Raw genomic sequence first — 25,929 nt, 5'->3', positions numbered from 1 at the left:
ACATTAAATAGTAATACTGAAGAAATCTTCACGTTGACCGCAACATTAATAGAACAAGCACTAAGGTCAAATAAGCCAGTTGTGAGGCACTTTTGACCAGTCTCTGCAGCGCCCAAAAAAAGTGCGGCAAAATTTGCCGTACTCGACTAGAATGCTAGTTTTTCTCCAAGACCCTGTTGCGTGGTGTAATAATCGAGCAGAGGGATCCGTAACAGGCTTTGAGCCCATGTTTCCGTATTGGCCTCTTCCAGGGCTGTACTCCATTAGTACTCCATTAGTACACGAACAAGCCTGGTGGTGCTGAACATACCTGAACCCAGTGATCGGGAGAACGAGAACATCCCCCACAAATTTGCTCTGCCCTCCGTCGTTTAGTCCCGACAGGGCATTCCAGCGGAGATCCCAGTCAGTTTCCAACCACCCTCGGACAGAATCTGTGAATGCCACAGGTCCGGTCAAATTTAACGGGTCAATATCGTAAAGAGCCTTTTGAGCCGAGTTTGATTTAAAATCCCCTTTATTCTTGTCTGAAACTGCCTGGACGGCTGAAAATAGACGGTTGATAAATGACTGGAGAATGGGGTGACCAGGCGCCCAAGCAAAAGACCACTGCGTTAATTGGATGGGGTAGAAGTAGCCCATACGCCAGTAAAGGTCACTATCAGGTAGGCAATCTGCCTCTAAACCAACAATAGCTCTGACAGACTCAGTGGAGTTGTATACATCCCCCGTATGCGAATCTTGCCAGGGCTGTAGATCTGACGGGGCAATCCATTCTGACGGTGGCCGAGTAGGTTCGGTGTCCATATCCCCGTACTATCTTTGGTTATTATCATGATTCCACAGGACTCGAATGTGGTCATAGAAAAGGGGAGGAAGTAACTTACTATGCCACCAATCCACTTGGAAACCAGGATGCGAAATACGTCCGATCGCTCCACGTTGTTCGGTAGTGCGTAGAACTGACTCTCTATCTCCGGTTCAAAGTGACGGATGAATTGAGCAATGCCATTATCATCCCATAGGAAGTAAGCCATTTTACCGGTGTCAACACCTGATAACCATTTCTCAGTGCTCTGGCAGAATGTCTCTGGCCATCCCTCGGGCTGTGTATCCTTCCATGTTTGATGAATGATCAGGGGTATATCAGAATGCGGAATCTGCCGCTCTGGCAGGAGTTTGGATGCATTGAGAGCTAAATTGGCTGCATCGATAATGTTTCCCACAGCAGCACCAGATCCCTCTGCCCAACTAGGTGGGATATGCCAAGCTGCTGATGTTAGCAAGAAGACACGGCTTGTGCAGCGATATTTGAAATGGACATTCGTACCTCCGCCTTCTCCCCTCTGGCCAGATACATATTTTAAAAGTAGTGGATATTTATTCACTACGATTGAGGTATTGTCTGTTTGCGAGTGTAGATGCCAAGTGAAGAGGCCCGCTAATGCCACTGCGACAATTGCCCGTCGCCGAACATGCCGGCGCGATGCCATAATGCCCAAAGTTTGTACCTGTAAAACACCCAAGAAGCGGCATGTTCTGAATTAAGCCTACAACCTGCACCCTTCGAGGCTATATTGTGGGTGCCTAATTATATATGACGAACTCAACCGTCATACTTTACCACCAAAGACCGTGGTTTAAGAGTCCCAAGATACAGTAATTTTGTCGTGTGTAATGTACGGTTATTTATGTTCCCTAGTCGTAATACACCAATACGACTAGCCTTTTACGGTAGAACAAGGCTGATGTTACGAACCCTGCAGCAGCCACCTAATTTTAAGGAGCCGCGGTAACAGCCTAGCGAGCGACGGCCAACCAAATCCCTAGCATCTAGATAATAATTGCCAAGGGCAGATTTCCCATATTTCGCCCTGAGATGAAAACACACGGTCATGTGACCATTCTGAAGTCTTTCCAGCACCATATCTTTTTGTTTCGGTTTGCTTCCCGTATTCGTTCACATCCCTCGGGCCTGGACAACTTAGACACCCCGAGAATCAGCTAAATAAGCTGACTCTAGAAATGATCCATACCCCACCATCACCTAAATATTTAAATGTGCAGACTATACTAAATATCGTTTAATAGACCTGCTATGGTCATCTGACTACTTTTGTTGGTCAGACCAAACATCCCGCTCTCTTCGTCTCCAGCTCAACTTGGCTTCTAACATAGCTGGTTGTATCGATCCATTCAAATATGTATGCCATTGACTCCGAGGTCTTTGTTCGCTCTCATCCTTTTGAGATAGATTTTCTAATGCTGTTTCCAGCTATAGAAATGAAGTGACGATTCCGATATAACGGAACCAGGGAATGGAGCAGGGGGGAGATAATTTGTCATAACGAGGGCTCGGCCGTTCGAGTTCTGAAGTCAGTCAGCCATTCCATCAGCTATACGTAGAATAGGATGCGGGTTAATTGCAGCCACAGATCGATTAAGTATTCCGTCAAAAGGTTGAATCTATCAAAGACCAATTATTAGCTCTAGCCGGCGTCGCTTCAGTTCTATTAGACTTGTCTATGCTAATAACCCCCAGACCACCTATTCCGAGAGGTAGATCGGAATTCCGTTTGGCTACGCCGATACTACTATGTTTAATCGACGGGAATGTATATCGACACCTAGATAACTAAATTGGCTAGCAGGTAGTAACCCTTGTTGGTAAACTCTCTGCTTTGAATGTCAGATCACTTGGCTGAACTGATACATGTGGTCTATCCTATCAGCATGCCGAGTTGATAAGTCTAGAGAGAGAAGCTATGAGTAGATCACACCTTGAAGGCTCAAATTTAAATCTTTTAATTCAATATACCCTGCAACATACTGTATTTCTGTGGCTATTGATTCTCTGGAGAATTTCCCCAACCGAAACTGCATGGCGATCCAGCAGTACTGGTATCAAAGTCACCCGGTCTTAATATGCATTCAATCAGATTTTGTCAGCAGTCCTATCAATGTGAACAGCCTAGGGAAATTACATAGGCTGGAAATGACATCCCACAAATATGAGGGCAGAGGAGGCCTTAGCTGATAGTGGCATCAATGAGGTCCAGAGAGCAGAAAGCTACGTACTTCTACTGTGAGGCTTTGGATTGATATGTGACATTTGAGCTAAGATTCTTGATCTCGTCAACACTCTCCATTTACCTATTCCGAACCTGACTGGTTTAAAAGGATGGATCAACAACCCCCAGGAATCAGTGCATAGAATTACACGTCTGCCGCTGTTGGTCTGAGCTAAATGTTGCGGAATTGATGAGCATTGCAAATTTCGTCGTCCCAAAGAAGGTTATTTATTTAGTTAAATCTTGGCATGGGTTTACCAGGACGATTCATCCGAATGCTTTATTGACATGGGAAGGATCAATAAAACTATTAAAGGGCAACTGAAGAGCTCTCTTCTCTTATATAGGATGCACTCCACCTACAAATACTAGCTATTAAGAGTGTTTGCTGTAGTATATACTTAGCTCACACGTAGCTACAGCCACGTTAATACCAGTGACAATTTAAAAAGAAATCATGATACTAATATGGCTGAAAGTTCGGATCATACCAGCCTACAGACTGGATTTCGATCTCAGGCCTAGCTCTTTATTCAGGCCGCTAGGAACTCTGCATCGCAAGATGGATGGTAATTCAATATCTAATATTGCCTAGGGACATCTTTAACTTCTATCGGTAACCTTTTCTCCCCGCTTCCCCGCAGCGAAATCACCCCCAGTGCCGAAGGGCCGCGGGAGCTGGAACCAATGATTGCGTCATGAAGATCCTGGATTCAAATACTGTATTTTCAATGAACTTTTATGTTCCCCGCGCTGACCGGATATCCCCCGTCATCGGACTTTGGCGCCGGCGGTGTGTCTGAAAATAGCAGTATCGTGGTCAATCGTGGTTTAATCTACAGAGAACTTGAGTTGTTATAATTTCTCAGGTCTCCTGAATGGCGCCCACGGTATTATTTCTCCTATCATTACTTTTCGAACCTCGAAATTCCGTGGGCAGGCAATATCCAGCCTATAAAAACTAAAATGCTTCACAAAGTTGTTGTCAATGCCTACAACTTTTGGGTGGTAGTCTTCGTTGCCATCGGCACAATCGCAAGTGCTTACGGGTTGGCTATCATTGGATCGACTGTCGGGCAGCCCAATTTCTATACATATTTCAATCTGCCCGTGCAAGGCGAGCCGGGATATGCACACACCACCAATATGATAGGTGCCCTCAATGGCATCAACTCGGCCGGTGCGGTCGTTGGGTGTTTGGCACAGGCGTGGACAGCAGACTATTTCGGTCGCAAGCGAACCATGCAAGGTGGGTGTGTCATTTTGATTATAGGTGGTGCAATTTGTGCGGGTGCAGTCAACATGGGAATGTTTCTTGCTGGTCGTTTTATCGCTGGTGTGGGTGCGGCTATCCTGGCATGCATTGTGCCCATCTACCAGGCTGAGGTTTCCACTGCCGAGACACGAGGTGCGATGGTTTGCGTTACTGGAATCATGTATGCGGTAGGATATAGCTTGGCCGGATGGCTTGGCTTTGCATGTTTCTATATGAAAGCAAGCAGCCCCCACTCGGCGTTTGCCTGGAGATTTCCCCTCGCGTTCCAGGTCACCTTTCCCCTTATTGTTCTCGCTGGGAGTTCATTGATACCCTTCTCTCCCCGATGGTTACTTCAAAAAGGACGGCGAGACGAGGCCTTTGAGATTGTTAAACGCCTACATAAAACCCCTGACGACCCCAATGATGCCCGTGCTAAACAAGAGTTTCTTTTGATCGAGAAGCAGTTTGAGCATGACCGGGCCATGAATACCAGGTCCTTCGAAATATTTCGGACGGCTGCAAACCGCCGGCGGGCATTTACGGCCTTCCTTCTCATGGCCGGGGATCAATTCCTTGGAATCTACGTTATTGCCAATTACGGTGTCCTCATCTACAGCTATCTCGGCTTCTCTGGTGCAATTCCGCTTCTTCTCAACGCGTGTTGGACGACTTTCACTCTCATCGGCAATACTTGGACTGCTTTCTACTTAGACCGTGTTGGCCGACGAACATGCCTACTAATCGGCTCGATCGGCTGCACTGTCTCTGCCATATTTCTCTGTGCACTGTCCGCGGAATACCTGGGAACCGACAACATGCCAGGCCTCCGAGCAGCGGTGTTTTTTACGTTCTTTTACATATTTTGGTGGTGCTTTTTCATGGATGCGACCCAGTATGTCTATGTCGCAGAAATATTTCCCAATCATTTGCGGTCTCAGGGAGTGGCAATCGGCCTCAGTACCTTCTACCTCACTTCTGAAGTCACACTCGTTGCAGCGCCAGTGGCTCTGAACACGATTGAATGGAAATTCTACCTGGTGTTGATCGTCCCGTCTATCTTCTACACCGGGGCCATTTACTTCCTCTTCCCAGAAACGAAGGGTCGCACCTTGGAGGAAATTGGTGCTTTATTCGGCGATGCAGAAAACGTTGTCTCCCATTGGTATGATGCGACCGAAGAAGAGCGTGAGAAGATTGCCCGAGAGGCACTGGGTGACGCTGAGGAGACCAGCAATAGCGAGGGACCCAAGCCCGTTGTGGTTCATGTGGAGTCAAGCTAATCGAGGAACTGCATTATATGCTCCTCGACAGAATCGAACACACTATAAAGACCTCTGGGACCACTTCCAATCAATTTTTAGGTGATTTTATGGGGACTTTCGCGTTCTTTCAAACGACATGTAGACTTGTATGGCGACAACGACTAAACATGTCACGTTTAGAGGTCTCGATAAATCTTGTGCAAATTATACCTGAAATGGAGATGGAGATAGAATACGTTGGGATCCCTCTCTACAGTAACTTTCAACGGCCGATTTTCGCCGCCGCTTTCCCCCCGCTGGGTCGGACTAGAAAGTTTAGCTTCCCCGCATCTCCGGCTGTTTCTTGACCTTGACCATAATAAACCCCGCCCGTGCTTTTTTCTACCGTTAGTCAATGTCTACAATTGCAAATTAGCGATTCAGCAATCTTGAGCACATGATGGCGGCCCCTGGTGCCCGCAGGCCGTCGCATGCGACAATGGCCTGCGATCAGTGCTTTCGCCTCAAGGTCCGTTGTGATGGGTCGTCTCCATCGTGTGCTAGCTGTTCTCGTCTAGAGCAGAAATGTACATATTTTCGTCCGGACAGGAGAAAGTGAGCCCGCCCTCTTTTGTCTATATATGGTCCCTTATCTTCAGCGAGCGTCTGCAAACACTCTCTCCGATCCATTCGGCCCCTGTGAGCTATATTTAATCTTCGTTTACCTATGCTAACCGATAACAGATTGTCGAAACTTGCAGTCACTCAGTTACTTGAACGAGTCCGCTTGCTAGAGACCACTTTGCAGGACCATAATATCCCCATTCCTTCGTCTTCGCCCCACCAACCGATACCCAGGACCTCAAGCATCCGTGATCAGACACCGGACCCGTCCGAGTTTTTCGGATGTGTGAATGAAAAAAGACTTACGCTACCTGCTAAAGATATAGAGGACATTTCTCAAGACAGAACTGATAGAGAACGAGCTCTAATCGAGCGAATTGACCAAGGGCATCGCTTGGCCCCCGGCTTGGACCCCGAGATGGAGGTTCTTGTGAAGCGGACGGGGTCACTTCAATTCACGGAGCATGGACAACTGAAGTACTTTGGCACCACTTCCAATGTGCACTTTCTGAAAACTGCAATCCCATTCCAACCAACCTTACAAGGAGGCAGATATGATGAGACGCCTGAAATGTGGCTTGAACGAGCTGGTTTGGGTCAGATTGTCCCTCGCGAGATGGAGGACCATCTAATCAAGTTATACTTCACGTGGGAAAACCCGTACTTCAATGTAGTAGACCAGAAAGCTTTTATGGACGCTCGAACGAAGGCAATCGCCGATCGTGAGGCTGGGAAGGTTACCAAATCATCCTGTTACTCGGAATTGCTTGTCAATGCTATGTAAGCCACGTTTCGTTCCCTCCCTTATCCAGAGAACTTTATGCTGGAATTATGGCTAAAAGTATTTGAAGGTGCTCATGGGGAGCGCTCTTTACAGATCGAGACGCCCTTCAGAACTCGGTCTCGCTCCACGACCTGTTCATACTCCGAGCCCGAGCTTTGCTAGATCGTGATATCGACAACCCAACAATTGCAACTGTTCAAGCGCTAGCTATGATGAGCGGTAGTGAAGCAAGTAAAGGTCGAGATTCTCGAGGTTGGCTCTATGATGGTATGGCAGCACAGCTGGCTCATCATCTCGGTTTACACCTTGATGTGGAGCATTACGTCCAGTCAAACGACATATCTCGCGAAGAGGCTAACGCGCGAAGCACGGCCTTCTGGGGAACATATATCATCAACACCGCATGGAGCTACTACCTCGGACGACTGTCAATCCCTATATCGGGTGCCAGCCGTATACCGGTTCGCAAGCCTACTGGAAATTATCCTCGGTCCCCCTTGTACTGGGAAAACTATACGGATCAGCACATGTTTGGTTTGACTCGATATGTTGAACCACTGCCAGCCATGTGGGAGCACCAAATAAGACTCTGTTACATAATGGAACGTCTTCAAAAGGCATTGTATGTACCGATGGGAAGGAAGGGTCAAGAATGCCCATTTTCATTTCCTCTTTCTAAACTTCTCGATTCTAACCAACCCTGCTTGGTAGTTACGATAAGAAGACGGGCTCCATATCTCAGTTACGGGCGCACACGTCCTCGGTAACTAGTGCCCTTGATGCGTGGCTTTTGGACCTCCCCCTTGAGCTCGTTATCGATACTGAGAATACATCTGCGATCTACTTGCCACATGTCTTAGTCCTACATGCACAATTTCATGAGGCTATGATTTTCGCCAATCACCCCTTCATCACCTCGAAAATCTCATGGACGGACTCGCGTCGCAGATATCTAGAGGCTGCTAAGACAACTACCAGAATTATAGCAACTTACAAACGGCTGTGGTCACTCAGACGCATTAATATCCAGGGAATTCACCCAATGTTTACCGCAGCCATGGTTCATTTGTATATTGCTTGCACCTCCAAAGGTCACGAAGAATTCAACGTGGCGATCTCGGACCTCGATATTTGCTGTGAAGCTATGAAAGATGCATCCAAGGCATTTGACCTAGCGGCTTGGCAGCTCCGCTCTGTACACCGTGTGTGTCAGATCTGGTACGATATGCTGGAAGATCAGAGTCTTGAATTGACAGCGGAGGTTGTTGGTCGGCTCCGAAAGACTGAGCGATGGAGGGCGATCCAGCATGTTATCCAAAGGTCTATGGTGTGGACGGCTTTTGACCCGGCTGTTGAAGAGCAGAATCCTTGGTTCAGTAGTTGGATGGAAATGCAAGAAATGGCGGGTGTAGACCCATTCTCAGTCGGGTCTGCTTAGCTAGGTTTTTTGGATGTTATGCCTAGAACAACACCGAGATAGGCAAGTGAAGCATTGTCAGTTGTGTGATGAAAACTCTGTGAAGTTAGCTATGGCGCGCATAGTGACTCTGGTTACCAGAATGGTATGATTTAGGAAAGATTCGGAAATCCTCTTGACGGGGATTATGCAATACTGATTCAATGCTAAGAAATCATCTGTGCAACTTGAAATCCATGCGAAACTTTTGCAGAGGGCCACAATCCATCGCGGTTTAGAGAATAGTCACGGGTAGAATGAAGACTGAACAAAACGTTAGGCCAAAAATGCCTCATGGCCGACATTTTCAGCCTATACGGTTACACATGGGGTGGGTTGGAATCTTTCGACAAAGGGATTTTGACACTCTGTTATTTTCTCGACAAGCATGGGAAGATTTCCCGAGGAGACCAAGTATGATGTCCCAATGCTGCCTCTTAATTCTACCCGACCAATCGGCGTAGACCTCCGGCGTACTTGGCCTTGCCCATGCACGAAGACTATTTACCCCGCATTGGACAAGTTATCTACTGTTGATGAATGCTAGCGTAAACTCTAATAATCCGATGGAAGGTAGATTGCGAGCTAAAGCCTTGGCTTTGAAGGAAAATACATGATCGGCAAGAAGAGGGATTACTTGAAGGCGAAAAGTGTATTCAGCACTGGTGAACAAAATGTTGCAACACTTGAAAATACCATTAGGCTGCCTGAAGGCGTTTGGCAGTCCGCTTAAAAGATTGCCAAAGCATTTGGTGGACTTCCTACGCTACCAGGTACATTCAACGGGCAACTGGTGAGCAGAAAAGAGTAGCGTTGCTTCTGTGAGCATGTTCGAGATAGCGCTTCTAGGTCCCACAGCTCCCCAATGTTTAAGCCGAAAAGACTCAAAAAGTATTGGTGTAGAACTAGTGAAAGAGAGAAGATTAGCGAAATTAGCCATGAAAAGACAAACTCAACCAGTTGATTTGAAAATTGGGAATAGTACTCACCCAAGTCACGTATCCCACCCTCGGTACCGTCTTCAAGAGTCGGCGGGGTTTGCTCAAAAGCAATGGCGTCCCCCGCTACAGCCGAAAAGTGGTGATTCCAGACCCATTTTGCCGTCTCGACGCTTCCCTCTACACCGACCGTGCGGTGAGAGTCCATCAACTCCTTTTGCTTTTCTGGGGTCGAGGCTTCCTCAAGACCGCGGGTAAAACCAGAGCGTACGATCAAGATATCACCAGTTTGCAACTCGACCCCTTCCCAGTGGATGACGGCCTCCAAGTCTTGAACGGTGATTTTGTGTGCATCGAATGCGTTGTATTTAATACCGTGAGCATCCGCGTATGCACAATAATCAACTAGCACACCGCGACCAACTAGTCCACCACGAGAATGCCAGTGGTTCAAGGTTGGATACTTGCAATCTTTGTGAAAAGGGGTGTCGTCTTGTGCAAGCACCTCGATATTTGCCTGGATTCCGTTATAATTGAGTCCGGTGGGTTGGTGGGCAAAGTGAACAAGGCTATCCCACTGGCTAGAGCACTGAGTGTTGAAAGATATTTCATCATCAAAGCCATGCAGCTTATATGGTGAGTCCTGAAAAGAGAGCACTCTATGTTCCAGCCCTTTGCGGAAGAACCCAGGTGTGTGTATTGCATTTATCGGCCAGTTCAATGACACCGACTCGCCATCACGCGCTTCTCTCAGAGCAGATTGTACAACCGAGGGTGTGAGAAGGTTCAAACAGCCCAGGTGATCTTTGTGTCCGTCGCGGTCAAAGAGCCCCCAGGCGCAGCCCTGCGGCATGCCTTTTACTGGTGGAAGCTCATCGAAACTGGGTAGTCCGTTGGGTTCAAATGACCCCATGATATCAGGTATCCCCGGAAGAAGATGAAGGTTTAAGTGGATGAGAGCAATTCTTGAAGATATAGAGGGGGTATAAATACAGATAGAGGGAGGGGGGTGTACTTAAAAAGGACGAATCTGGAAACTCCCTCTAGTCGATTTTGAGCGATATTCTGAGTATTTCGCTGCTCCGGTTATCTGAATCCCTCGGGCCGAATGGATGTTCAATTATTGCATGGTTATCGTGAATGAGGAGACCGGGGAGGACTAAGTTTAGGTCAACAAGAAACGAGAATTGTTTACGTTAAGATTACACAATACCCTGCTCTTCCAGTGCTCGCTTCCAGTTCCACATTCATGGGCCGATTGGTTGACTCCTACGAATTACTGTCTACAAAACATTGACTCATATTCTATTGAGATCGTGAGCCCCCGGTCAGACGTCGTGTTGCAAGTTTGGGTCTTTGAATCGAGAAACGCATCACCGATGGCGCGGGAAATATCTAAGTTCAGATTGTCGTTAATGCACTATTATATTCAGCTCTTAAATACGTTGAGCGCTTCTATCCGTCAGAATTGAGCTTTCATTGCTCTTGACGGACAGAGCAAAATGATAAATATGTCAGTGGTCACGGCGCAGCCAAGCCTTAGACCCATTCGATCAAATGCCATCTATACAGCGGCTACCAAAATCACTGAAGATAGTAATCTCGGGGCTATGAACAAACCAATTTTATCTCTGAATAAGAAAACAACGTTTATCACCATGTAAAATTCTGCCACTTCCTGACCCGAAAGCCTTCTTGACTCGTTGAGGCTGCTAATGAACAGGCTTGTCCCAAAGTAGTTAGTATGAGGCTCGGTTTCCCTACCCCCACAGGAACGAGCAACATGGCCAATATCTTTTCCCTCCGCAATACCAATGCGCACAAACATGCAACACCAGCCCAATCCTGTTCGGCACTGGCCTGGTGGGATTCCACCATGGATCCGAATCCACCCTGATGGCGAACGATCGGAGGATGTTGAGATTGAGGACTCGAGGGGATGGTTGCTATTTGTGAAGGTCAGCAGCGCCATTCAGAATTCGCCTCAGGCTGTTAACCAAGCACAAAACAGGAAGCATGGAGAACTCGTGAGGACAGTGGTATTCTTGCAGATGATACGGAATATGAGCTGCGACAACGACGGTTTTTGATTGAGATATGGGCATCTGCTGAGCAGAGCTTCCGCGATGTCAGTCTTAGCTCCATGACAGGTCGTCGTCCCTGGTTCAAATACTAACCCAATGCCCAGTTTTATCATTATCGGGCGCCATTGCCAGGGTCGCCGTTCGATTATCCCAAACAAGCTCTAGACCGAATCGCGGAAACAAAGCAGCGCGCGGGTGAAGTCTACACTCTGGCACTTGTCACGAAAGATCATCCAAGAAACTATACACGGTGGCTCAAAATCCAAATTATGCTCTACCGTCTGGATGGCGAATACGGTCATTTAATGCATGATGGCAACTGTACAGTCGTTGCCGAGCCAAACCCTGCCACTGCGCGCCCCGAAGGTCTTCACAAGACTGAATTCCTGTCATGGAAATACCTCGAGACAGCTGACTTTGACTGTCTGACTATGACAAGGTCAGGCATGGTTCGATTCCTCAAAGGCTGCTGGCGTCAATTTGTGATTGATCAGTATTGCTTAGAGACGGGTCTTTTGTCACTAGTGGACTTCTTAGCCAACGGACAGATCGAGGTAGAACTGCTTCGTAGACCATTTAACCTGATTAGTGTCATGAACTTTATGCGTGGACTCGGTTGGAGTGTTGGCAGAATGAAGTTTGAAAATACTGGAGGTCCTGAGTGGGCCAATGAACCGTGAGTGAGGCAAATTCTTCTGATTGCCCCGGTGGTCCCCACCATCTAGCTAACTGAATCTCACCAGAATGGAAATGGATGATCCCATCCTTGATATACTTGAAACTGCACTTGACCTGTCTGAGATGGTTGATGTAGACGGTGATCGGGATCAATTTGCAGAGGATATCGAGCTTTATGCTCCAGGGTATCTCGACATGGAGGCAGCGGGTCGCGCGGAGGAGTATGATGTCGCATGGCTACGTGATGGAGAAGAGGCGGCTGAAATCTATTATGCACGAGATTGAGAAAAAGGCTTATCGGACGTAATGTGAATATTGTTTTTTCACTAGTAAGGCACCATTTTTGATGCCTCATAAACCGACTGTTTGGGGTTCATCTGATCGGAATCGTAGACTCTATGCATTAGGCCTTCTGTTTTGTTTTATCCTTGAACAGAACTATAGCGACCTAGTGTGACCACTCCCAAGGTTCATGACGAGGGGACTACAGTGGTACGGTAGAAAAGTATAATAAGATGATCGATCTAGTCTATGACGTCATGAATATGCAACAAGCACGTGGCTATAGGAAAGAATTTTGAAGATTTGAATTTTCGCTTCAAGAGAAGTTCTTCGTTGTTCGTAAAATGTGCTCGTTATTTTCATTGATAGATAAGTGACAAGTATCTATCAGAGCCCTGAACCCATATCCAACAGGGTTGATTTCCATAATCCAAATTCCAAGTTAAAACAAGATGCGACGATTCTAGCGAAGAAGTGGGAATTTCAAACAGAAAAAGGCAAGAAAAAAGAAGATCGAGAACTCCGTAGAGACGCGCAACTTAGGTGATGGACGTCAATGAGTCACCATCGAAGTGACTTAGTGAGAAAGAAAGAAAGGAGAAGGTTTCCTCGCGTGACCCTTTTACTCAACGGCAGAGCCGTGGGGGGAATGCTTCTTAGGATCCCACTTGAACTTGAAGTCATCACCGAGCTCCTTGTGGATGGCAGCCTTGACGGCATCGTAGACCTGATCGAAGACGCCGAAGTTGGCGGGGTTGTTCTCGTCATTGCCCTTGCCCTGGAAGACACCAGTGCGGACAAGGCAAGTGTTCCAGCCGTACAGGTTTCCACCGATGATGTCAGACTGGGGGTTGTCACCAATCATGTAGACATTCTCAGGCAGACGCTTCTCGCCGTGAATCTCCTCCATCCAGGACTTGATGATCTCGTCGGCGACAATGTAGGTAGCACGCTCGGGCTTACCGTAGACGATACGGTCGAGATCACGGCCAGTAAGAGCCTTGTACTGAGCCTCCAGAGCAACACGGAAAGCACCTAGGTGCAGACGTGGGGGGCCCTTGTGCTCGGTGGGGCAGAGCAGATCGCCCTGGGAGAAGTAGATAGGAATGTGACCGGCAACGGCATCCCGAGCAGCGGGATCCTTGGCACGGGTGAGGAGCCTGCCATTGGCACTGAGGAGCAGGTCAAGGATGATCTGGAATTCGGTCGACTGATCGTGCGACTCGGCGAAGCACATGATGGCATCGAACTTGAACTTGGAGAAGTCGCGGGGCTTGGCCTGCTTCTGTTCCTCCTCGGTGAACTTGCGGCAGGGAGAGATCGTGGGGTCCCAAGCCAGAATGTCCTTGGGGTGAACCACATTCTTGAAACCGTAGGCCTCGGCGACCTCGCGCACCTTGAATCCTTCACCACCGCAAACAAGGACGTTTTCGTAGTACTCGGCGAGAGCCTGCATGGGGGTATGGGATTGGATGAACTGGTCGGTGGAGATGGGAACGCCGAGGACTTCTGAGAGCTGGGCGCAGCGAGCCTCTTCGGTCTTACCACCGCCATTGGTGAGGAGAATGTATGGGAATTGGATGCCTGAAAGTTGGAAATTAGCACCGTGTCATATCACTAACTGGAGCAGAGTGTATCACATACCGAGCTCGTTGTCGCCATTGAGCATCTTGAGAGCCGCTTGAGCCTCCGGAATAGCATTGTTACCGTGTGCCAGCACACCGTCAATGTCAAAACAGAAGCACATGTTCTTGACCTTCTGGACCTTCTCCTTCTCCTGGTCTTGCAACTCGGAAGCAATAATGTTCCGCACGTGGCTGATAGGCTTTCCTACAACAGACAGACGCGAAGACTTTCGCGGCTCGCGAGGAATGGGAAGAGAGACGCCGAAGGAGTTGCGCGAGCCCCGGCGGTCCTTCATGGAAGGAGACAGGCTCAAACGCTGCATGTGAACATCACTGATAGAGCTCCTGGTGGCAGGAATCTCGATGGTGTGGCCATGGCCAGCCTCCGCAGGGATGATCAGCTCAGCTGGCACCTCGTTAGGGGCGACGTCATGAGGAGCAGCATTAGCTCCATTGGGAGCATCGGCAGCTTGGGACATGTTGAAGATGGACAAATCGAAGTATAGATGTAGGAGGGTATATGGAAGAAAGAGGAAGAGGAGATATTGAAAGAGAGAACGTTGGTGACAGTCGTCTAGCGAGCCACAGAAGAAGAATATCCCACCTGAAATGTAAGACTGGGGAAGATGGATAGTTTTCTGGGAATCATTAAGTCATTATATTTCAGAGAACCGGGCTGATGATCGGTTCCCCCAAGTAGCAGTCCCGTACAACGGATCCATGGTGGAGTATTGGACCCAAATTGCTACCATTGGGTGCAATTAGCCCTTATACTTGGCATCCTCCACCCATTTCGACTTCAGTCCAGTAGAGTGCACAATGACGTGGTGAGCATTGGGCAAATCGCGCAAAGCGGATCAGTTCCCATTAATCGTTCCAAATGGGCCTATCCAGTATCAGCGGAGAGGCAAAAAAAAGATAAAATGAAAAATTCAGTGGGATGTGGCTAAGTGGGCACGAAGGTGCAAGAACGGCCGTTTTCGGAAGAAGTGTTCCAAATACCCACACGCTCATCACAACGTTTGAGCCAATAGAATCGGGCTTAAATTGCCTTTCTGATGCTGCTGTCACCCAGCTTTGTCTGCCAGCCACATCGGGCATGGTACGTAGGTGTCTTCCTCTTTCGATGAGGGCTGGAATTGGCGATTGTACCTCCATCTTTTGACGGGATATCAAAGTGCTCAGACTCCCTTTTCGGGAGACCTTCCTCTCGGCCTGCAGGCCGCATCGGAGTTTGCTACATCTGCCGTTTCACCTGAAGATCGGGCTCATCAATGCACGGCAAGACCGGGCGGACTAGGAGGCTCAGTGTAGTCCGAGTTATCTGTAGGCAGACGTCATTGGTTGGGGGGATGGAGGTTGTGACGGACGTCGGTAACCCGATCGACCCCCACTAGACCCAAAGGAGAATCAAAAGGGGAATCTGCGCTTTTACCGGCTCCCGCTTTCGCATGAATGACGTAATGACTCTGCCCTCGTTGATTAGGTTAAGCGGATTCATGTTTTTCCCTTCCGCCACTCTCATCCCTTGCCCTTTGTCTAGACTAGAAGTATATATGAGTACATGCCAAGTTACAAGACAGAAATATCTTCAAAGCTAATTTTCTAAACCCTTTAACACTTGAGAAACATACAATCTATTAAGAATCTAAACCAATAGTCACCATCCTCTCCCAACTTCACCGCATCCCGGGTTTCCCCTTGATGTTGCCCGAAACCCACAAATTTGTGGATCTCGGTCCACCACCGTCATGCAACCAGAGGTGATGCTCATTATTATCGATGGTCGTAAGGGTAAGTCGCGTTCGAATGATGGAGGGGCTAATAATGATAAGGCATTTGGGCTAAAAGGAAGGGAACTGCATCACTACATATGCCTGCATAACTAGTAGATTTCCTTTCTAAGGACCTTACATTAAGCGTTATTATGTTGAGCAAGGATAATGGCCATTAGAGATTGTGTTGAAAGAGCACATGTATCAAAATCAAAGAGTATACATGGGCTTGTCCGTAGAGTGTTCTCATCAAAGAACGAATCACTAAATTGTTAAATTTACATCGTAATCCAATAAAAACCCCTATCTTTGCAGAGATTTCAACCTTACCAAAGAAGGTTACAATCGGCCATTTAGAGGTCCTTATTTTGGTCAAAACTCTACGACACGAGGAACGCCCACTCGGATGGATGCCGATGACCTCATTGCTTATATAACGTCATTTCAGCTCCGGCCCGGTACCGTACTTATTCCATCCCGAAACCATGGCCGTAGCACCCGCCCGTGCGGTCAATGAAAGACGGACGCCACCATAGTCAAGCCACATACTTCTCGGCACGTTTAATTTTCCAGCCGTCTTTCAGGACCATCCCTTGTATAAAGTGGCGGCAAGTTGCCCCTATGGATCGTTGTGGCTGAAGGGAAGAGGACTTTGACCTACGTGAATTTTTCACATACCAAATAATAGTACAGATTTAACCCCTATACAGGGGTAACGTTGGCCACCCCCACTCTTGGTGGCTGTTTCCAATTTTCGGGAATCCTAGGGTGGCCGTGTTTCGGATTTGGCGATTGCCTATCACAACACCTCATTTACGGTCAGTCTCCATCTGGCTACCGGGTGAAACTCGGTCGTAATTGCATGCATTTGTTTGGTGAAAACTAATCTATGTAAAGTGTAAGCTTAGTAGTGCCTGCACTTATCATGGGACTAAGTATTGGTTCTAGGAATTCTGTGAACAGACGGATTGAAAATATGTATACCTATCGAAGAAGTATATTCAACTAGGTATAGCTTCGTTTTCGTGTCAGAAGGACTTAGGTTTTACCATCGACTAAATAGGTTTTATCTAAAACCTCATGAAAATAGCGAGATTCAGAATTTGATAAATGATAGTACATAGTGAAGCATATTATTCCGAAATTAAGCAGTGGTCTGTTAAGTAGAACCACCAAAGTAATATCTCAAGCTGGGAGACGACTGTGATCCATCAAGTCAGCTTGCACATTTATTGCTTCTCTTTAATCACGTCTCTTTCTCTTCCTTTCCTTTTTGACCTCAGTGGAACCCTTTTCTTGATCATGTTCAGGTTTAGGCTCGATACCACTGACTGTAGCTCGCTCCTTCCGGCTCCGTTTCTTTGGTCGTGATGCATCTTGATGTCCTCTCCTTAGGCCTCTTGCTCTTTCTTTCCTTTTCTACGTCGCTAGGAGACTTTCCATGCCGAGTCTCCAATACGGCAGACTCGCTGTCTCCTTCTGTAGCTTGCTCCTCACTCGACCTTTTCTTAGCGAGATATTGTCTGTGTTTCACTGGGGTCGGAATCTCCTTCAGTGGCTCCCTCGTCCCTAGAACGATCCGGTGGCTGCAGTACAGAATTGGTAGTCTGCGCTTCATCCGATCGCTTTTGTGTTTCCGTTTGACCAGACTCGGTGTGATTTTCCACGCCTATTTTCTCCCGAGACCGTTTAACTGGTGGCGGTAAATCAGGCTTGGCTGTCTTCGTCTCCTTGTTCCTTACTATCTTGCTTTGGGCTGGGACGCTCTTCCTCACCATCCGTTTCTGCACATATCGAATGTTTTCTTTGGATGCAACTCCACTCGTCTTCGCCTTTGTCGTCTCGCTCTTGCCTTGGTCTTCTTCAAGGTTGGAAGTGCTTCTTTGATGGTCCAGCTTGTGACTCGTTATCGCTCCTAGCGGGCCGCTGCTCCTCAGACCTTCTCTTCTACCAAGATGAGTCTTCAGTCGTCTCCAGTCCAGCGGTTTCCTGTGGTACTGGCATTTGATCAATACGCCGGATATCATCGCTTGGACCGGAAGCAATTTGCCGCGGGTACCAAGAGGCCTCACCACGCTTGCGAGCACAGGGCGAAAACGGTTCATCGTCAGAGTCATCATGATACTCAGATTCGGAGGGATTTGCATCTGCATCGGACTCTTCAGTGTCTTCTTGTTTCGAAAACATGTACTCCCATTCGTAGCCCGCGTAATAATCATCAAGGCCGTCATCTTCGTACGGAAAAGGGGGCCACTCTCCAGGATGATCATACGCCCCGCTTTCAATATCGGCAATTTCATGAGCACCCATCCATTCCGAGGAGTTCCTGGGCTCGCTTGGTACTACATCATAGTAGCCAGAATCAATGAGTCCTTGCATTGGGACCATGTCCTCGATGGGCCATCCTGCAGCCCAGCCAGCCCCAAGCTCAGGATCGCCATACTTAGCAGTATAAGCAGCATAAGACAACTCGGAGGTGTTTCCAGGCCAGGCGGTTTTTGCATCACGGTAGCGTTCATCAAGCAGATCAGCGAGTTCATCTGTCATCCAGTGTTAGTCACGCTAGTCGCCAGGAAGGAGCTATATCTTACTCTCTGTGTGGAAGACCGAAATCCCATGTTGAGATACCCATCAGCGGGGTGGTGGGTTGATCGATTGGACCAGGGCGTTTTCTCCCCGTGCTTATGTTGTCTAGTCCATGCCAAATGTGGACGACTTGGGTCAAAATATGCTTGGGTTCCATCTGGATTTTGGAAGTAATGGCCGCCATTCCTGTTTCAAAATGATCTTAGGGCTGCGCAGGCATAGCATATCAGAGAAATGTTCTAGGTATGTATACGTACGGGAAGCAGGTATGCCAGGCATCCGCTAATTCAAAGCCGATGTACTCGTGGTTGCATTGCCAATATCCCTGCAAGTTAAGGTTAAAGCTCATGATATTATATACAGATTCTGGTAGTGTTGCTCACCTTTTTGTCAACGCTGCAATCTCTAACGCTATAGTAGCCATTGTGGACGATGCCATGTATGCCACGTCGACAACTCTTTACCCAATTGGGTAATGGACCCACATCATCTGGCAGGGGAATGACAATGAATCACGTGCCGTGACGCACATTACTACCATACGGTTAACATCTACCCCTCTCTTTACCCAGAATACAGACAGAGCGACTTCAACGTTCATATTTATCCCGAGTTTAGCATATGCAGAGGTGATAAGATCCACGAGTGGATTGAAGATTGTTATTCAAAGACATCACCCAGTCGATCGCGTTCACTACTATAGACCGTATGTAGTAGGGACACCAAGAAATCATCAGCCACCCACTTCACTTGGATAAACTAACAATATTCAACCCATGCATCCAACTCCATATTCTTGATAACAGTCGAGAAATTCTCAGCACTCTTCGCGTCACAAGCTGCGGACTTCTGCGAGCTCGTCACAGCACGAATTTTGAGCTTATTGTTGACCTCGATCTCATCAGCATACTCGATGTGAAAGACCGGCTTGCCGACATCCGTGAAAGCCGCATAGACATCGCACTCATCATACTGCGCACATTGCTCGTTGACAGACCATTGCATCTTCTCGATGACAGACGGAATGATGTCGCCTCCATTCTTGAGTCCAATTGACATACCCCGCGAGTGGGCCTCGGATGCGAGGAAGTCCAAATAATCAATAGAGTCGGCTTCGGTCAGATCGAGACCGTTGTCATTGCCATATGCATCGATGTTGTCCGGGTCAACGCCGTCGCAACCCTTTTGCTTTGCCAGGTCAAGGCGGGACTGCATAATTTTGCGGACGTTGTCTGAGTGCAGGTTGAGCCATCGCTCACCAGGCCAGTCTTCGAGCGCATTGCCGAAATCAGAGTCGGTAAATTTGTTGGCATCAGGTCTCCAGTCTTCATAGGTGCCAGCGGAGAAATAGCAAATAACCTTGGCACCCTTGTTGTGAATTTCGGAGATCTTCGCTGCGGTGTTGTCGAACATATCAATGTCGAAAATATCAGCGCCCATGGCGATGTCTTCCACGGCATTTTCCAGCTGGATCTGCCATTTGATTCCAGTCTTTGGCTGCCAGATAGCCGTGTCACTGGTCTCGGTGCTTCTTCTCAAAATGGTATTTTGAATCGAGCTGACGGGAAGCTCTGTCCAAGAGTTCAAGCAGAGTAACAGAATAGTAATGCCAACAACAAAAAGGGCCAGGGCTCTGCCCTTGACAAAAAGGTGTCCCCAGCTCGAGTTGTTAGAGAAAGACATCGTAAAGATGGTGGAAAAAAGCGTCTAAGGAGTGAAGACGAATTCAAAGAAGAGAATGGAATAAACAGCTTGGGCCGGCCAAGTGTTAGAGAAAAGGAGCGACAAAGTAGTGGTGGTTGTGAAGACAATTGACAAAGTCACATCGCACGGATTATGCCATACTTATAGCCCACAGTCAAGAGGAGGTGGACAGATCAGATCCGTTTTGTGGCTTGCAAAATACTTCCGATAGGGCTTAGAAGTCCCCGATGAATCGTGGTAAGAATGTGAAGATGGGGAATTATAGCCGGCGATATTAGCAAACCATGCAGTATGCCCATGCTAATTTTGTGGTTCTCAGCCAATCAAGGCATACTTTTGATAGATCTGGCAGGCTTTGTGCGGCAAGCAATGCGTAAATTGTCCGGCAATCGAACATGAAACACGCGCCAAGAAATCTCCGCCCCAGACAGAACTCGATCCTTCTGCCACGTTTGTGCCCCTCGACCCTGATTTAATCAAAGAACAAAACGACCTTGCATAATGGCTTGAACGGAAGTAGTTATGTATGAATTCGTTAGTGAGCAAAATGGAAATGGTAGACTTTAGACACTGTCTTGGACGATGGAACAATCCCAGGTTGCCTACCAATGCGCTATTCTTTCACCTTCCACACCGCGAGGCTATTTGGGCGTCAGACATGGAGATTGTAATACATAAAACCATTGAAGTCTTTGATAGTGGATAGTTTAGCCTTTGCTTTTTGATCTATCCATGGGAATAGGGAGGGGTCTGTTTCATTCCGACCGCTCATCCAGCCCATTCTCTTGGCAGGCTGGAATCTGGCCCGATCTAGGGATCCCATCTAGACCCTTAATATACTCCCTTCCACTCCACCGCTTGCCACGGGCGCTAAGGCTCGCTCTGTCACATAGGGCGCTAAGTAGGACACTAGAGTTATATATGATAATAATTTCTGTAGAGTCATCATCCAGGGTTGAAACGGCAAGTGACTGTAGACATCCTCGTGTGTCGAAAGTCTCGAAACCTGGCGATTGATCGCGCTATCCGGGCCGCAGGCCCGCGAAACCGAGACCTTGGCATCAGCAAATTCGTATTCCAGCGACACTCCGCGCCATATTGGTCAATCCACAAGAAATATACGACCCTAGCATTCATTCTGATGAGCAGCTGACATTAGTGATCACGAGGCGAGGACAGCGTTAGAAAGCATGAGTGGCATGATTCAAGTTATAAAATGAGCGCTTATTCCGCAAGGAGCTTGGTATTGGTCCACCCGAAACACAGAACTCGAGACGCAAGGATACCCCGGAAGACAATATGATACCCAGAACAGAAAAGGATGAGGAGAGTATTAGCAAGGCTCGAGGCCTACAGGGTGTCTGCTGGGGCGAAGAATATGAGCGAATGATCGGGGGCATGCTGTACGTTGATCGCTTGTTCTGGCATTGACAATTGACTTACTATGCCCTCCTGCTAGATATACCCCCCTAGCGCCAGAGCTCATCGAGGGTCGATCGCGGGCAAGACAGCTGACCGGAGAATTCAACGCATCTCTTTATGGAGATGTCGCTTCGGAGAAGACTAGTCAACAGCGAGAGGAAATTCTGAAGAAACTCTTCGGTCGCACTGGACAAAGCATCTACATCGAACCTCCCCTCTTCGTCGACTATGGATGTAATATCAGCGTCGGCAAGAGCTTTTATGCCAACTTTCAGTAAGTGCCGTGCCCCTATTAGAGATCAATCTCTGAAATTCCATACCTTCAGCCTCACCATTCTCGATTGTGGGTTGGTTTCGATTGGGAATAATGTGGAAATCGGGCCAAATGTCAGTATCATAACTGGGGAGCATCACACCATGATAGAAGAGCGGAGAGCGAACCGAGGACACGAGTTCACCAGAAGTGTTGTCATTGGAGATGATTGCTGGATTGGTGCTGGTGTCATAATTCTGGCTGGCGTCACTATAGGCTCGGGGTGCTCGATTGGGGCTGGCTCTGTGGTCAAGTCGAATATTCCAGCATTTAGTATTGCCGTTGGAGTTCCTGCGCGGGTGATCCGGTCAGCCAAGCAAGAGTCAACTGTCGATTAGTTTAGTATGATTCAACAATGATAGCCTGGTTGTACAATCAGAAATGGTAGAACCTCGTGTGCGCACTCGGTGAGACATTAAGGCGATCCTGGGCCCACTCGGCCAAGTGTGGTGGACTTCTTCCCCCGGCGTTCCCCGCGTTTTCGGCCGCGGCTTATGTTGATCATCTCACCACAACTCTCGACTGGACGATGGATCAGTGGCAGCATGGAGCAGCGACGCACTTCAAGGGCTTGCGACGCGTGCAAGCGCCGGAAGGTCCGCTGTAACGGCCAGTCCCGCTGCCAGCAGTGTACGCATGTCGGCCTGCGTTGCACCTATGCTTCGACGCTCCCGTCACGGTCTCGAAAGAGATCCCTTGCTAGAGGTTCGGTCATTGCCGAGTGCAAAACCCTCAGCTTCCAACCGAGTCAAGGAAGCCAACCGGAAGGCACACTCGCTTCGCGCGTGGTCTCCATATCTATACCGGCCTCGATTGTTTCGCACCCTAATCCGAGCTTCTTTCATGAGTTCCTGCACGAATATGAACGATACGTGTACCCAATGAGCCCGGTTATCCCGGCAAGCGAGGTCCACGAGATGATCTCAAAGATGGACGATAGTCGGGATGCTGCCTCGTTTGTGTATATTTTTGCCGCCGTGACGCTCAATTTGACGCGAGGAGAGCCCGTACATGAGGCACCCGCGACGCGTGAGCGCATCGCGACATTGCTGACCCGCTCACTGGAGCACCGTCGTCCGCTGGGATTCGATGCTCAGCCGACCATCGTGTCAGTGATGAGTAGTTTATTCACAGAGATGTGCAGCGTTGGCCTGCGTCGCCTTGATCTGGGCTTCTTCTACCTCCGAGAAGCTATCTCCATACTATACATGCTACACGCTCACTCGGATGAGGCGTTAGCCGAGTTTGACATGCCAGAGCGAGCGCGCCTTCAGCGTGCCTATTGGGAGTGCTTTATTCACGAGCGCTTTACCGCTCTGACTTATAACAGACCACCGTGTCTCAGCGCATTACGCGGTCTGCCAGACCATGATCCATCGCTGCCAGAAGATACCGAGGCAGGCTTCAACCACACCATTGAAAATTTCTGCCTGGTAGACCGCAAGTTTCTTGAATACTGGCTTGGCGAACGGTCGGGTGTGAGCGCTGAATGGATCGAGAACAAACAGCAACAGTTGGAGGATAATTGCTGGCACCGGGAGGTTTCCCAGCTACCAGGCATGATGCAGGCAGATTTGATCATTACGCGACATTGGCTGCGCACAGTTACTTGGCAGATTGCTCTGTCCAACACGCTACTCTCCTCCTCGCCTGATACAAGTCTACTGCTCTCGCTTTCCTTCCCACTGCGCCTCTCAAACCAGCTACGTCAGTTTCTAGTGACCATTCCACGGGATATGGTAGGAATTCATGGATCCGGAATTCTCGAGAAACTATTCGAAATCGCGAATGTAATTACCGACGTGGTACTGCACCTGCCACATGCGTCGGGAGACGAAACGATTCAGCGAATTCACGACATTATCTTCCTCAAGAACTTTGTATACTCATTCGCGGGTTTCCAGACTCTCCGCCCGGCCGTTCTGACGCAGAAGTTTGAGATGATTCGTGAGAAATATCCGGAAATCAGGGAAATCGAGCTTCTGCTCTAGCACCATCATGTATTTGGACATAATCTACCAATGAAATTTCACTTCTTACAGGGGATGAACAGAATAAATCGTCAACTCCGAGGATTTCTTTGCTCGCACTAACCTTTCCAAATTCACAAGCTCCAGTCGTGGCAGATCCCAATATGAACCCATCGCCATCGTCCGGCGGCAGAGGGGAGCACGATTATCGGTTGAAGTGCTAAATATGTACGACACAGGAGAAATATTTCGGAGATTTCGCTCATCAATTCATTATTCTTTCAGAGCTCCATGCATCAATTTATGTGACTTCTCAGCTGATATCTAATTATCCACTAGGTAAACCCGTCCTTCATATGCCTCCAACTCAGCCAGTGACTCTCCCTCACAGTTTCTAAGCAAAGCCTTATAAGATTTCGAGCCAATTTGGGCCGTCAGATCAACCGGCTGTTTATCACCCGTAAAGTTGAGGGCTACTACCAGCTTCTGGCTCGCAGCCGTCTTTTCAAAGACAAAGACCGACTCGTTGAGAGGATCTGTATCAACGAAAACACCCTCAGCAAAGACTTCAGGATGGGCTCGGCGGACTTGCAACAACTCGCGCCAGAATGAAAGGACAGAAGACGAGTCCAGGGCTTGTCGCTTCGCATTCAGCTCTGGGTAGTTATCGTGCACACGCATCCAAGGCTTAGCCGTAGCGGTAGTGAAACCCGCGTTCGGCGTGCCATCCCATTGCATGGGAATACGAGCATGGTCGCGAGCCAGATGAGCAATAGCACTCTTCGCGGCTCCAACCGCGACGGGGTCGTTCTTTGACAGCTCCTGCACGAACTTGTAATAGTTCAGACTGTCCAGGTCCTTATATTCGCTGATATCCCACTCAGCGGGGGCGTTCACCATACCAATTTCTTGGCCTTGGTAAACGTACAAAGTGCCAGATAGACTAGCAACAAGCATAGCCAGCATCTTGGCACTTCGCGCCCAGAGTTCCGGGGTTGCCTCGCTACCCCATCGAGAAATGGATCGAGCTTGATCATGATTCTCGAGGAAAGTTGTGCTCCAGCCATCGGTCGTACCGTCCATCAGAGCTTGAGTGCGAGCGACACGCTCCCGAAGGTCAGGCAATGTCCACGCGTGCGGGACAGTGTCAAATCGAACGGCGCCCGTGCCAATGTCCACAATATCGAATTGGAAGACCATGCTAAGCTGCTTCTCCTTCTCTGAGACGTATGAAAGTACGTCTGCGACCTCTGGTGTGTGTGGCAGTTCACCAACGGTCATGGCGTTGTACTTGAGTAGAATCTCGCCCATCTCCCGCATGAACTCGTGGATACGAGGACCATTGCAGTACAGCGATGAAGCAGGTTGCCACTCAAGGCGAGAATCTATGATAGGGGCATCCTGGAATGATTGCTCCTTGCTGTACATGTTGACTGTATCAACGCGGAAACCATCAATTCCCTTACGCAGCCAGAACTCCATAGCTGATTCATAAACAGTAGCACGCATGGTTGGATTCTCCCAGTTCAGGTCTGGCTGTTGGACTGCGAAGAGATGCAGGTAGTACTCCTGAGTCTCCTCGTCCCATTCCCAGGCACTACCACCGAAGACACTGCGCCAGTTGTTGGGGGGACGGCGGTTTCCATCGGCATCATATTTGGCAGGTCGCCAGATGTACCAATCGCGCTTTGCGCTTGTCTTGGATGACCGTGACTCTTGGAACCAGGCATGCAAATGGGAGGTATGGTTGATCACCAAGTCGAGCAAAATCTTCATTCCACGCTCGTGGCATGCAGCAATTAGAGCCTCAACATCGGCGACTGTGCCATATGGTTCGTAGACTTTCTCATAGTCACGAATATCGTAGCCCATGTCATACTGGGGGCTATCGTACATGGGGCACAGCCAGATCGCATCGACGCCAAGTCCCTGAATATAGTCGAGCTTGCTATGAATTCCAGGAATATCGCCAATTCCATCGCCGTTGGAATCTTTGTAACTGGCAGGATATATCTGGTAGATAGTGGCGTTCTTCCACCAAGGGGCCTCCCGAGACATCTTCAGGGATAAAAAAGGTTATTTGATTAAGTCGAAAAGTCGGCCACACTCAGCCAAAAA

General features: G+C 48.5%; 11 protein-coding genes across 11 annotated transcripts; 5 read left to right on the top strand and 6 right to left on the bottom strand.

Annotated features, from left to right (window-relative positions):
* Nucleotides 1–66: 66 nt before the first annotated feature.
* Nucleotides 67–1,538, bottom strand: och3 (glycosyltransferase family 32 protein; the record flags this gene model as incomplete). Its single annotated transcript, XM_056701590.1, has 4 exons — nucleotides 67–253; nucleotides 311–816; nucleotides 888–1,270; nucleotides 1,331–1,538. Coding segments are annotated over 4 exons (1,284 nt in total), but the record flags the coding sequence as incomplete, so codon positions are not given.
* Nucleotides 1,539–4,037: 2,499 nt separating this feature from the next.
* N7496_008670 (MFS transporter) lies at nucleotides 4,038–5,609 on the top strand (the record flags this gene model as incomplete). The annotated part of the gene is made up of 1 exon (XM_056701589.1): nucleotides 4,038–5,609. One exon carries the CDS (start codon nucleotides 4,038–4,040, stop codon nucleotides 5,607–5,609), a length of 1,572 nt encoding a protein of 523 aa, XP_056553652.1.
* A 1,003-nt stretch (nucleotides 5,610–6,612) lies between these two features.
* N7496_008669 (fungal specific transcription factor domain-containing protein) lies at nucleotides 6,613–8,416 on the top strand (the record flags this gene model as incomplete). The annotated part of the gene is made up of 3 exons (XM_056701588.1): nucleotides 6,613–6,974; nucleotides 7,046–7,600; nucleotides 7,690–8,416. The coding sequence occupies 3 exons, from the start codon at nucleotides 6,613–6,615 to the stop codon at nucleotides 8,414–8,416; spliced, it is 1,644 nt and encodes a 547-aa protein (XP_056553651.1).
* Nucleotides 8,417–9,163: 747 nt separating this feature from the next.
* Nucleotides 9,164–10,285, bottom strand: N7496_008668 (uncharacterized protein; the record flags this gene model as incomplete). Its single annotated transcript, XM_056701587.1, has 2 exons — nucleotides 9,164–9,339; nucleotides 9,424–10,285. The coding sequence occupies 2 exons, from the start codon at nucleotides 10,283–10,285 to the stop codon at nucleotides 9,164–9,166; spliced, it is 1,038 nt and encodes a 345-aa protein (XP_056553650.1).
* Nucleotides 10,286–11,198: 913 nt separating this feature from the next.
* Nucleotides 11,199–12,419, top strand: N7496_008667 (uncharacterized protein; the record flags this gene model as incomplete). The annotated part of the gene is made up of 4 exons (XM_056701586.1): nucleotides 11,199–11,330; nucleotides 11,384–11,500; nucleotides 11,561–12,132; nucleotides 12,200–12,419. 4 exons carry the CDS (start codon nucleotides 11,199–11,201, stop codon nucleotides 12,417–12,419), a joined length of 1,041 nt encoding a protein of 346 aa, XP_056553649.1.
* Nucleotides 12,420–13,038: 619 nt separating this feature from the next.
* N7496_008666 (uncharacterized protein) lies at nucleotides 13,039–14,520 on the bottom strand (the record flags this gene model as incomplete). Its single annotated transcript, XM_056701585.1, has 2 exons — nucleotides 13,039–14,000; nucleotides 14,061–14,520. The coding sequence occupies 2 exons, from the start codon at nucleotides 14,518–14,520 to the stop codon at nucleotides 13,039–13,041; spliced, it is 1,422 nt and encodes a 473-aa protein (XP_056553648.1).
* Nucleotides 14,521–17,763: 3,243 nt separating this feature from the next.
* On the bottom strand, nucleotides 17,764–18,363 carry N7496_008665 (uncharacterized protein; the record flags this gene model as incomplete). The annotated part of the gene is made up of 1 exon (XM_056701584.1): nucleotides 17,764–18,363. One exon carries the CDS (start codon nucleotides 18,361–18,363, stop codon nucleotides 17,764–17,766), a length of 600 nt encoding a protein of 199 aa, XP_056553647.1.
* A 798-nt stretch (nucleotides 18,364–19,161) lies between these two features.
* On the bottom strand, nucleotides 19,162–20,085 carry N7496_008664 (endo alpha-1,4 polygalactosaminidase; the record flags this gene model as incomplete). The annotated part of the gene is made up of 1 exon (XM_056701583.1): nucleotides 19,162–20,085. One exon carries the CDS (start codon nucleotides 20,083–20,085, stop codon nucleotides 19,162–19,164), a length of 924 nt encoding a protein of 307 aa, XP_056553646.1.
* A 1,320-nt stretch (nucleotides 20,086–21,405) lies between these two features.
* Nucleotides 21,406–21,806, top strand: N7496_008663 (uncharacterized protein; the record flags this gene model as incomplete). The annotated part of the gene is made up of 2 exons (XM_056701582.1): nucleotides 21,406–21,509; nucleotides 21,566–21,806. 2 exons carry the CDS (start codon nucleotides 21,406–21,408, stop codon nucleotides 21,804–21,806), a joined length of 345 nt encoding a protein of 114 aa, XP_056553645.1.
* Nucleotides 21,807–22,386: 580 nt separating this feature from the next.
* On the top strand, nucleotides 22,387–23,832 carry N7496_008662 (Zn(II)2Cys6 transcription factor; the record flags this gene model as incomplete). Its single annotated transcript, XM_056701581.1, has 1 exon — nucleotides 22,387–23,832. One exon carries the CDS (start codon nucleotides 22,387–22,389, stop codon nucleotides 23,830–23,832), a length of 1,446 nt encoding a protein of 481 aa, XP_056553644.1.
* A 303-nt stretch (nucleotides 23,833–24,135) lies between these two features.
* Nucleotides 24,136–25,869, bottom strand: N7496_008661 (alpha-glucosidase; the record flags this gene model as incomplete). The annotated part of the gene is made up of 1 exon (XM_056701580.1): nucleotides 24,136–25,869. The coding sequence occupies one exon, from the start codon at nucleotides 25,867–25,869 to the stop codon at nucleotides 24,136–24,138; it is 1,734 nt and encodes a 577-aa protein (XP_056553643.1).
* Nucleotides 25,870–25,929: the final 60 nt, after the last annotated feature.

Source organism: Penicillium cataractarum (genome assembly GCF_028827025.1).
Source record: "Penicillium cataractarum strain IBT 29864 chromosome Unknown utg000007l, whole genome shotgun sequence".
Classification (NCBI taxonomy): domain Eukaryota; kingdom Fungi; phylum Ascomycota; class Eurotiomycetes; order Eurotiales; family Aspergillaceae; genus Penicillium; species Penicillium cataractarum.
This window is presented reverse-complemented; position numbering and strand designations above follow the sequence as displayed.